Source organism: Caretta caretta, chromosome 1 (assembly GCF_965140235.1).
Source record: "Caretta caretta isolate rCarCar2 chromosome 1, rCarCar1.hap1, whole genome shotgun sequence".
Lineage (NCBI taxonomy): Eukaryota > Metazoa > Chordata > Testudines > Cheloniidae > Caretta > Caretta caretta.
The window spans coordinates 217,830,226-217,842,715 of record NC_134206.1 but is presented as its reverse complement, the minus strand read 5'-3'; the positions used below and the strand labels follow the sequence as shown (position 1 = coordinate 217,842,715).

At 49.8% G+C, this 12,490-nt stretch overlaps 1 protein-coding gene across 1 annotated transcript in view; it reads right to left on the bottom strand.

Moving 5' to 3' along the window:
• LOC125623284 (antigen WC1.1) overlaps positions 1-12,490 on the bottom strand; it is a 55,227-nt gene that overhangs the window by 29,789 nt on the left and 12,948 nt on the right. The window contains 1 exon segment of the mRNA XM_075125098.1: positions 3,090-3,404. Within this exon segment, the coding sequence (XP_074981199.1) occupies positions 3,090-3,404 (315 nt within the window).

Genomic DNA, 12,490 nt, shown 5'->3' with positions numbered 1-12,490 from the left:
AAGCCCCCGTGGAACTACCCTGCCAGCACGGCAGGGGTTAAAGGGAACCTTTGGGCCCAGCTAGCTCCACTCCGCTGTACATGCAGCCAATGCCAGGCCTGGGGGGAGAAAAGGAGAGAGCCTGGCTCAGTTGAGGGCTGACTGGCGAAGAGGCAGGAGCTATCCGCCTCCCTACCTGAGGGGAAGGCTCACTAGCCTGCCAGCTGGGGTAGCCACCAGGGAGTAATCACTGTCTCCCCAGCCAAGGGGGACTGTGGAGGAGACCTAGGAGCCTCCAGAAACTGAGGTAACTGGGTTCCTGAAGCTAACTGGGTCACCAAACTTACAGCTTCTCCCTCTGAAGGAGCCTGAGACTGCAGCATGATACCACCCAAGATCCACAAGAAGGCGCTATGGGATGCAAGCCACCCAGCGAATAGAACTACAGGGGCCAGGCTCCAAACAACAAGAACAGGAATAGGAAGTAGCCCAGGACAGGGGATTTAGACTCTCTGCTGGGAGGCCTCTCCTATTCAGGGGTTGAGACATGCAGGACTATGGACTAGGACCTGGTGGAGAGAGAGAACCTAAGTTTCTTTGCCCAAAGGACTAAGACAAATTGACCTTCAAAACAAGGAGCCAGAGATTAGGGGTACAAAACATGCAGGAGCTTGGCCCTTCAAGGGCCCTGTTAAAAAGCTGAACTCTATTCCCACTGCAAACATGCAGCTCTAACTGAAACACAAGTGTAATTTTACAAAAAGATACACAGACAGAACTTTTGTTCTGATAGCCCCTTTGTTAGTATACAGCGCTCTCTTTCTGGTGAGATTGAGAAAAGAGAAACTCCCTACTAAGCACTTGGTCGGTAGGCAGCACAAGGCATTGTGCCATTGTTATTTCCAGGTTAGGGGTTTTACATTGGTGAAGGTCGATCTGTTTTCTGCAGTTTCAAAGTCCTGACAATGGAGCTCATTTTTGTAAAGTTCCTGCCCAACCCATCTTTTTATTGTTTAAAAATACAAGGAAATGGCAGCTGTAAGCAGGGTCTGAATGAGTTCTCCCCTGACAGCTGCTGGGAGGAGGAGAGTTTGGGAAAAACTGTATTTACATGAACATACCTCCTCTGCCTAGATATCAGCAGATAGAGCCGTGTTGCTCAAAGTGATCAACTTGGCGACTGTTGGGTTACAAATCACCTTAGTACTGAATGCAGGGGTAGCGAAATGTTGTTATCAGTGTTGTTGTCTTTACTGTATGAGTAAAGGGGAGCAGAACTGTGCTTAACCTGTCCCAAATGAGGGGGTCACCCTCAGTTGAAAAGAACTTTTTAAGTCAGGGACTTGAATGCTAGACCTCTGTGAATCTAAGAGGGGTGTGTTAGTCAGAAGGTGTGGATTCTTCCTGAGGGTTCTTGGTCTGGTTTAATCTCTTTCTTCTCATTGTTCAAAAATGGAGCTCAAGAGGTTCTATTAGAAGTTCTCTACTATGTTAAGTACTGCTTAGAGCTGAAAACACTTGAGGGGAGGAGGGTACTATTTCTGCCCAGCCTGCTTTACTAAGAGCTGACAATGACTAGGATTTGGGTGGATTCTCAGAAGACTGATATGCACGGGTGATAGTAGGGAAACCAGATGTCTAGCAGAGAGGAACAGTGGCTAGTGAGCTAACTAGCCAGAACAAGTGCTTAGATGGCAGAGCGAGCAAGGTGCCTTTTTCCCTGGCTAGAAGGTGAATTTTCACAGATGCATGTCTGAACTCTGGGTCTTCACTGACCAAGGACAACCACTGTGACTGGGGTGTGATGAGGGGGCAGAGAAAAGGAATTTTTGGTTGTGGAACTCAAGAAGATAAGGTGGAAGGCGCTGCCCCACACATGCTGGGGTGGGTGCCCTGCTCACAGTTTTATGTTTATGAATCCTGCTTGCAGCATTTTCCCTAATGAATGTCAGCTGATTTTCCTCCTTTCATTAAAAGTTTTCTTTTCTACACGCAGACTCTTCTTGCGAGTGGGGAAGTTTTGCCTCTCTAAGGCACCCATGGGCGGTGTGTAATTTTACAGATTACTGGGTGGGGGCTCAAACTGGTTCTGTGTCATATAGTTGAAAAGGAACCCCTGGATATTGAACCAAGCCCTGGTTGCTGCTGGCTCCACCTGGCAGAAGGGTGACACATACACACACCCCACACCCCCACCCGCTAACCATGTGAAGTGAATGTTGAAGTTTCTCACTGAAACACTCAAAATCCGGGAAAGGGTTGAGATTAAACCCTGCCCTGAGCTCCCATCGCCAAGGGGAGCTGCTAAAACTTTTGGAACTATAGGAAATATTCTACTTTTCCTTGTGCTATTTCAGGGGAAGATATTATTCCTACTAAATGTTAAGAAGAGAGAACTTAAAAATAAAATTTATAATGGGTCTGTAGCTGTAATGTTAACTATTCAGTTACAACAAATGCGATAATATGATATTCCTGTGCTGTGTAGGATTGAGGTATATTTTTGGCTGAGCTCTCTATTCTACTCTCCATTTACAGGGTATCAGAGATTGTGAAATTTTCTGTTACTGGTTGGTCCAAAATGTGAGAAGTAACAGAGCAGACGGGGGAGTGCTTTCGGCAAAATCTAATTCTGGCCAAGCTGGGAGAATCTGCCCATTCCTTGGTCACCCTATGAGGGTGGCGAAGGGGCTACATAGATGCCCCAGCCTCTGTACCTCTCTGATTGGGTGTCTGGGTCTGCATTTTAGCATGAGTGTAACATTTTCGAAAGTGCCTCAATGACTTAGGACCCTACGTGACATTTTCCTTTTCCATTTTCTCTCCTATCTGCATTTTTAGACCCATTCAGAGGGAAAGGGAAAGGAACGATGTGGCACTGAACCAACTGGAAATGAGATAATGAAAATGCTTCACAGTCACACATGGGGCTCCACGGTGCCCAGTGACATGAACAGTAATAATTGCAGTTCAGTAATAATAATAATTACAGGACTTGCTCTGCTTTTTGTTCATTTCTCCTTAGGGTCACAGGCACACAACACGTTGTGGGTTCCAGCCCTTTTCTCTCAGGGGATTTGTCTTTCAGGACAGAGTTGGCTGATTCTTACCTGAACAGGTCACTCCAGCATCCTCTGTGTGATCACAATAATTCACTCCCCATCCCCTGTTCCTGCAATGCCAGAGAGCAGACTCGGTACCACGATAGGCAATGTTATCCAACCAAATTTGTCCAGATCCTGCTCCAAAATGAGCATTACGATGGACACTGACAGCAGCTCCACATTCCAACTGCTTACAGACAACCCCAGCATCTATCATGTCCCAGCCATCATCACACACCGTCCCCCACTGCTCCTGGTGTTTAACCTCCACTCTCCCGGCACAGGGGCTGCCTCCATCCACCAGCCTCAGTTCGTCGGCACCTTCAAAGAGAGACACAGAGTAGGGTCAGAGCAGCAGGGAGCCCCCTCCTCAGCATTATCACAGCAGAGTCTGTGCTCGACAGGAAGGGATCCGCGCCCAGAACCAGGAGAATGGGACATGCCCAGAGCTGCCTCATGGCGCCACCTTCTCACGTCTCAGGGCCTCGCACTCAGGGCTGTCACTGCTGCAGCTCTCCCCATTTTATCCCCACTCTGGTGGTTTGGGGAGTTTTTACCTGTCTCGTGAGAACACGATGGAAGGCGCCAACTCATGGAGTTTCCCTTATTCCAAATGGCACCATCTCCTGTGACTGTCACTGGGGCTGAAGCCAGCGAGATGGTGGGGAGATGGTCTGCAGTGGGGTAACAGGGAGGCAGGAGAGAAAGTCGGAAGGGAGGGGACAGGGATCTGAAATTGGGGCAGGAGGGAGCAGGGGAGATGGAGCACAGGGTGGTCTGGATGGGAGAGCAGGGAGCATAGGGCTGGAGTGGTTACTGAGCAGGGGGCAGGAGGGAGGAGAAGGGGGTTTAGAGAAACGGGTCTGCATGGAGAGGTGGAAAGAGGAGGGGTCTGGAGTGGGGGACAGGAGTGAGAAGTGAGGAGGGGGTGAGGAATTGGGCAGGAGGGAGAGAGGGGGAGGGGAGAGAGCAGAGAGGGGGCAGAAGGAGGCATGGGGAGAAGAGGGGTTCTAAAAAGGGGGGAAGAAGGAGGTAGGGGTGGGGAGCGGTGATCATGTGTAAGACAGGAGGGAGGGACTCTGAAGCAGTGCAGCAAGAGGGTGAGGAGGGGAGGGGTGCGGAGCAGAGGATGGGAGGGAGGGGAGGTGGCCTGGAGCAGGGGGAGATGAGGGAGAATTGGGGAGGATGGAGGAATCGGGATGGAGTGTGGGGAGTCTGGTGCTGGTAGACAGGAGGGAGGGGAGGGGTTCTGAAGCAGGGGGACAGGAGGGAGTATTGGGGAGGGGAATGGAGTCTGGAGTAGGCAGGGGATGGGATCAGGAGTGTGAGGGGCAGGAGCAAAGGAGAGAAGGGGAGGGGGCTCTAGAATGGGGGCAGTGCTTTCCCGCCTCAGGCAGAGAAGTTGCAGGGGTGGGGTGGGGGAAGCCTGGGAAGTGTTGCTGTTTGCAAATGGCTAAATCAACCCTGCCCTGTTACGGTGACATTATAGCGGATGTGAATGGTTGATGTCAATGTGAAGGTCTCCAATATCTGTAACTCGCCCCTGAACAGTAACAGAAGTTCTGTGTGCAAGTGTGAACCACGCTGCATGAATTAGCTCAGTGGCTGTCAAGCTATTTCCCAGTCAGCCCTTCGTCTGTCAGAGGAACTGAACCAGGAGGCAGAGCGAAGGCAGTGCTGGGCAATGGCCGGCAGTTCCCATCTCAGGGGTGAGGGGAGGGTAAGCGCAGACTCCAGCTGAGCAGCCAGGGGGAGTTGTGCAATCTGGGTGCATTAAATGGTGACTTTTCAGTCTGCAGTTCTCACCCCCACGCTGGCAGAGGAGTAGAGGGGGGTTCTGCAGTCCAAAGACATACTGAGTAACATGACTGGATGGTTTTTATAACCTCGTAATTTTTGTTCTGTGGAGCTTGTCATTAGAGCCTTATGCTCCCCACAGGACTTTCCTCTCCCCACCTCCCCACACATTTCCCTCTTCCACTGGTCTCTTCCCACCCGCCTCCCCTGGGCTCTTCCCCCCTCTCTTCTCCCCTTTCTATCTGGCCTCTCCGCCCTGCATATACAGGCTGCTCCTTCCCCATATGAGAAGCAGACTCTGCCCCCACTCCCTGACACTGGCTTTTCTCCCAGTAGCTCTGAGCTCCACCCCTGCCCCCAGTTGTCTCTACAGCTGTTTGCATTTCTGGGGGTTGTGGAGAGGCAAAGCTGGCTGCTGGGAGGGAGGCAGTTAACAGGGAATGTGAGGAGGGGCCACTGCCTGCCACACAATCCTGGGATATTGGCTGGGAGAACTGGTCCACAGGACAGGGTGTGAAGAGCCAGGACTGTCCCTCAGACTGGGAGCAAGTATGGGCATCGTTACAATGCCCAGGAGTTACGGCTACATGCAGAGTTCCAGTGTGAGCCCTGGAACAGGCTGGTTGCAGCTGTGGATGGCTGAGCTGGGGATACTATGTTTAAGGAGCCTCCCTGGAGCTCAGAGAACAGTGCAGTTCACACCAGTACGTGGCCAGACCATCCTGCTCCTTTAATGCCAAGGAAATACAAAACACTCACTTTGCTGCAATCCACAGGGGCTTTTATTCAGGTACAGCTCACTTCAGTGCAATCCCACAGGGAACCCATGGGGCCTGGTCTGCACTGAGAAAAATAGGGGCTTTTTTTCAATGGAGTTAACGCCGTGATATTCACTTGTGGCAGGGCCCAAGGCTGCAACACTGCTCTAGCTAAGTGCACACACAGTTCTGTTTCCCTGCACCCAGTAGAAACTAAGAACAACCAGCAGTTTCCTTGCTCAGAAATCCCCCAGCCTGCCCCTCTAGTGAGCTCCAACTGGCTTTGTTTCTTTTCTGCTTCCAAGATCCCGGTCACAACTCCTACTGGCTTCTCCCCCCACCAGACACAGTCTGAGACCAGTATCCTAGCCCCTGCATTGGCAACAATGGAAATCCCTGGCTTAGCTCTGCCCTGCCCATGTGCCCAGTGCCTTTGGCAGTAGCCCCCACTGTCTGCAGCTGTTTTTACTACATAAAGGATCTTGATTGCTCTGTCTGTTGAGCTTAAAAGAGAGTTCTCGCCCTGCCATTGGCTTTCATGAGGTCTGTGATTGTCTTAGGATCGAAGACTCCCCAATGGCAGCCATCAGCACCTTTCAGGATAACAATCACTTTTACAAACTGCACCTCTCATATGCTGGCTCCACTTCTGTGACCCAACTTGGAATAATGACCCCACCCAGCACTCTGAACATTGGGGAAGTTCAGATCTGGGTTTGGGAGTGAAACCTGCAGCTTTGGCCCATCCCTGATATATTCTCATTTGTTGGCCTGAACCCCACTGAATTTTACAAATTAGTTTTCCTGCACAATGTAAAGAGGTCAATAATTGTGAAACATGATCTTCTGGCAAAGATTGACCTGGCCTCTTCTTAGAGCTCAAGGAGGAGAATTGGGGCACTGAGGGAAACGGAAGAGTAGCTATATGGTGATATCCCCTTTGTTGTGAACTCCCCCACATCACTGTGTCTGTGTCATGTGAAGTAAACTCAGATTTCCAATAGAAAATAAAAAAATATAAAAGAGATGATGCACATTTCCTCAGCAATCAAATAAAAATACTTTGAGTTGAGCATGTGCTTGGCATCACTATAGGACGTTATCCCACAAATAGCTGGAGAGTATTTTATGCTCCCCATGTCACTGTGGCTGCATCATGTGAAGCAGTCAAATTTCCCATAGAAAATAAAAAATATTCAGGGGATGATGCACATTTGCTCATAAATCCAACAGAAATACACTGAGCTGAACATGTGCTTGGCATCACTATATGACACCATCCCACAATCGTGCAGCAATTCATCCCTCGCGTGGTAATAATTGTCCATCCCCTGCAATGTCAGTCTGATCAGCAGAAGTCACCCCAGAATTCCATGCTTTCCGGTGATGTACCGCTGTGTCATGGGCTCTAATCCCAGCACGTTATATTTGAACTTCTTGGGAATCTGAAATATAAACTCCAAGTCACCTGCTAGATGGTTGGTTTTGTCAGGATTTTCTGGGTTCCAGCCCCCTACTCACCGCACAGTTACTGAGCTGTCTGTGAAATATACATCAGGGCAGGTTTTTCTCAAAGACAACAATTTAAACCGATCTTGCTGATTATCAAGGTCAGGGTCAGTTTCTCAGGCTGGCGCAGCAGCACATCGGGTTCCCATGAACCAGCTACTGCTGAGCAGTTCACTGCCCTGCCAGACACATGGATCATTCTTGTGCTGCTAACACCAGCCCAGCAGGTTCCAATCACTGTATTATTTGAATCATATCTGGGTCCCACATTCAATTTGAATCCTATTGCTGATCAGTTTTGGAGTCTTTGGGCCAGATTCACTCCCTAAGACGCACCAGCACATTCTGATGTACCTCATGATCTGCTCCCCCCTCCCGCATTGCTGTTAAATCTTCCTGGAGCTGGGACACTGTGTAGCAAGGAGCCTGCAGCCCCCTCTGTGCTGGAGGAATGAGAGCAGCCCTGAAACTGGGCAGGGGCGGCCTTGAGGGAATGAAACCAATGTAGCTGTGAGAGGCCCTGATGCAGCACCTCTGCCATGCAGCTTGTGCCGGTCGGGCTTCTCTAGATTCCAGCGAGGATTCAAAGCTTCTCTGCTCCAGCAGAAAACCTGGGGGAGGGAAGCAGGGCTCCTGCAGGATAAATCTTCCTGCTGGCAGAGCTTCCAGTACCCCCAAGGGCACAGGGCATTGCACACTGCACCCCAACACACACAAACGCACACATTTGTGTGGGAGGAATCAGCTCTGGATTTATTTGGATAAATCCTGCTCACTTCAAAATTGCAAAACTTCTTCTGGCTTCAGTGAGTGAATGGGGGAGTGAGGAGCCAGGACTTGGCCCTTGGATTCTTGGCCCTGTTGGATTCTGGACCAAACAGACATTTCTGTTGGATCCCAAATTATGGATGTATTTATTGGGATTAAAATTACTAAAGCGATGCCCAGCCAAGGCTCTAGGCATGCGGACGGTATGGATAACACTCAAATCCCTGCAGCATGAAGTGACCATTTCAACCGGAACTCAGCCAGACAGACACGCACAGAAACTTCTTCCCACCCTTTTCTCATTATGTGACGCACGGCCTGGGTCCTTCCCACCTGCACCCCCAAACAAGTGTCTGTTGCAGTGTGCCCAGAAGGTCACCAGATTTGGGCTATTTTGGCCCAAAGGGGACAACAAGTTTCAAAGTCCTGGAGGCCTCACAGACAGCACCCTGCCAGCCACCCCTCTCCTTTATAAAAAGGGGGAACCAGCTTAGGTGCCCCCGCTAACCAGAGCTGTGGCAGTACGTCACGGGGAGAGAGGTGATCTCTCAGGGAGGCTGGTCCCAGACCATTCAGGACTTTATAAATCATCACCAACACCTTAACCTCCACCCAGAGATGGGCAGCTAGTGCAGACCCTCCAGCACGGCTGTAACATGCTCCCAGCAAGATGTGCTGATCAGTGAGTCGCTGCTATTTGCACCAGCTTCGTTCTCTGAATGGTTCTAAGGTACAGCCCCACATTAGGGTCATTTGAATAGTCCAATCTCAAGGTTACAAACATTTTGATAACAGTGGCAAGGTCTAATCCCAAAAGGAAAAGTCATAACGTCCAAGCCAGGTACCGATGGTAAAAAGTTGACAGTAAAAGTTACCACCCTCGTTCCAGTTAACCCAGCTCCCCTGGTGAAACACTAAGGAGACTTACCTGCAATGTCATGAATTGTGAGGAGAAGAAGCCACAGCACCAGAGTGGAGAGATGTCCCTTCATTGCCAGCCTGACTTGCTGTCCCCCCACTCACTGCACTGGCTGCCCCTAAACACCTGCCAGGACTCCTCTGTATCTGACAAGTGACAACAAAGCAGGGGAAGGGAAATATATAGATTCAGAGACTGGCATCAGCTGCGGGAAGGAACCAATAGCAAACCCATCTGCCTTTTTAGTTATTATCAGTGGTTTTATCTGTGACTTTATGCAGCTAAAACATCCAATAAAACTCGAAAGCAACAAATATCACCATATATGAGTGATGAGCCCCCTCCTGATGTCAGGTTTACCACAGCCTCAGATCATCGGGTAACCCCCAATCTCCGGAGCCGGAAGGAAAAGTTCTGCACAAACTGTAGCCGTGCTGTTTCTCGCCCTGATAGATTCTATATCATATTAAACATGAACTGAGAGACATTAGAGGCTGGTTATTTTATAAACTAGGAAAGAAATCTCTTGTGCCAAAGGTGATCATTACAAGACCAATTCCCAGTATAGGACATGTCCAATTACAGACAAGGGCAACTCACTAGAACCAGGTTGTGTTGCTCAGTTCAGCTTTATAGAAGAATAATTACTCAGCAGCATCTGAAATATTGACAGTTCTTCCACTAATAGGCTTTGGGGCAGGGGTGAAAGTGGGCCGGTACAACATACCAGTAAAAATTGGCTGCCGGTAGCAGCCCGTACACAGATGATGTTAAAGTGCTGCCATGGCAGCGCTTTAACATCATTGCCCCCCCACCCAGGCTGCCAATGAGGGGCACAAAAGGGGCAGCTGCCCCGGGGCCAGCAATTTAAAATTGAAATCACCGACGGAGCCCCGGGCAGCACAGGCCAGGGAGCGCGGATGGGCTGGCTGGGGGAGGCTGACTCCCAGCCCCGCCCCTTCTGCCCAAGGCCCCGTCCTTTCCAGGGGCCCAGAGTCAGGCCCCTGTACTGGTAAGTGCTTAATGTTACTTTCACCCTGGCCTTGGGGTTTCCTGTCTAGACCATGATTCTTAGTGGTAGAGGCAGAGCATAGGGCTTCCTGAGTAGGCCATGACCCTCTCTTGCAGTAGCAGGAGGTCCTGCACACACCATGCCCATCAGTGCTATCAGCAGCAGGAGGGCTCCTTGGAAACAAGCTTACTTGATTCATGGGACACAGACAATTCAAGGAACAGACACAAGGCAAGGGAATAGCACAGAATAATGACTGGCTGGCACCACACCTACCTCCTGCTCTTCCTCAAGAGAATTGTTACAAATACTTGGATTAAGGGAAACGTCTTTAACTTTTTACCTTTGCATTTTCTCCCCTGCTGCCCTATCTATATGGAGAAAACTCCCTGAGAAAATCTCTGGAACCAACACCTGATCCTCCTTTGAATCCCTCCTTGAGACTCTGTTCTGTTGTGATTCCGGAAAAACACTTGGCAGGGGAGGTGTTTATGTGCCTCTTCCCCTTCCTTCTGTCTCCTTATTTTTAAGAAATTCTGCGCCCCAATCCTTCCATTCCCCCTCACTCTCCCCTCCCACTACTTAAACAAACAGTAATGACAAAAAGGAAATTGCACCAAAGTGGTATAAGGGGTCTACCGTCAATCAAACATTAACCCCGCCCCTTTACCCTTAAGTCCCGCCCACCTGTCACCAAAAGTCCTGCTTATGGGGTATTACCTCCGGGGTCAATCTGGACAGATGACCAGGAGCCAGGTCTGTCATGTGACCCCTCTAAGAACTCCTCCCACTGCCCTCTACCAATCAGAATGGTTTTTGCCCTGGTAGGACTCCTCCAAGAGGTGATTTGACCAATCAAGGGGAGTTCCAGGGAGGGTTGACCCATCCAGAAGTGGGTCGTGTGATGCCCTCTAACAACTCCGCCCACTGCTCTCTACCAATCAGAATGGGTTTCAGCTGCTGGGGACCACCCCCGAGAGGATATTTGACCTATCGGGGGAGTTCTGGGGCAGGGTGACCCATTTAGGTTGCCTCCCTCATTCATTAAGGGGCCCACACTTTCCTGTGACTTTAATTTTCCTGATATCTGCTGGGAGAGCAATACAGCGGTGCATAGACAATCCAGGAAGTTTTTGGAAAGCATAGGGGACAATTTCCTAGTGCAAGTGCTAGAGGAGCCAACTAGGGGGGGAGCTTTTCTTGACCTGCTGCTCACAAACCGGGAAGAATTAGTAGGGGAAGCAAAAGTGGATGGGAATCTGGGAGGCAGTGACCATGAGTTGGTTGAGTTCAGGATCCTGACACAGGGAAGAATGGTAATCAGCAGGATACGGACCCTGGACTTCAGGAAAGCAGACTTCGACTCCCTCAGAGAACAGATGGGTAGGATCCCCTGGGGGACTAACATGAAGGGGAAAGGAGTCCAGGAGAGCTGGCTGTATTTCAAGGAATCCCTGTTGAGGTTACAGGACAAACCATCCCGATGTGTCGAAAGAATAGTAAATATGGCAGGCGACCAGCTTGGCTTAACAGTGAAATCCTTGCGTATCTTAAACATAAAAAAGAAGCTTACAAGAAGTGGAAGATTGGACAAATGACCAGAGAAGAGTATAAAAATATTGCTCGGGCATGTAGGAATGAAATCAGGAGGGCCAAATCTCACCTGGAGCTGCAGCTAGCGAGAGATGTCAAGAGTAACAAGAAGAGTTTCTTCAGGTATGTTGGCAACAAGAAGAAAGCCAAGGAAAGTGTGGGCCCCTTACTGAATGAGGGAGGCAAACTAGTGACAGAGGATGTGGAAAAAGCTAATGTACTCAATGCTTTTTTTGCCTCTGTTTTCACTAACAAGGTCAGGTCCCAGACTGCTGCGCTGGGCATCACAAAATGGGGAAGAGATGGCCAGCCCTCTGTGGAGAAAGAGGTGGTTAGGGACTATTTAGAAAAGCTGGACGTGCACAAGTCCATGGGCCGGACGAGTTGCATCCGAGAGTGCTAAAGGAACTGGTGGCTGTGATTGCAGAGCCATTGGCCATTATCTTTGAAAACTCGTGGTGAACGGGGGAAGTCCCGAATGACTGGAAAAAGGCTAATGTAGTGCCAATCTTTAAAAAAGGGAAGAAGGAGGATCCTGGGAACTACAGGCCAGTCAGCCTCACCTCAGTCCCCGGAAAAATCATGGAACAGGTCCTCAAAGAATCAATCCTGAAGCACTTACATGAGAGGAAAGTGATCAGGAACAGCCAGCATGGATTCACCAAGGGAAGGTCATGCCTGACTAATCTAATCGCCTTCTATGATGAGATTACTGGTTCTGTGGATGAAGGGAAAGCAGTGGATGTATTGTATCTTGACTTTAGCAATGCTTTTGACACGGTCTCCCACAGTATTCTTGTCAGCAAGTTAAAGAAGTATGGGCTGGATGAATGCTCTATAAGGTGGGTAGAAAGTTGGCTAGATTGTCGGGCTCAACGGGTAGTGATCAATGGCTCCATGTCTAGTTGGCAGCCGGTGTCAAGTGGAGTGCCCCAGGGGTCGGTCCTGGGGCCAGTTTTGTTCAACATCTTCATAAATGATCTGGAGGATGGTGTGGATTGCACTCTCAGCAAATCTGTGGATGATACTAAACTGGGAGGAGTGGTAGATA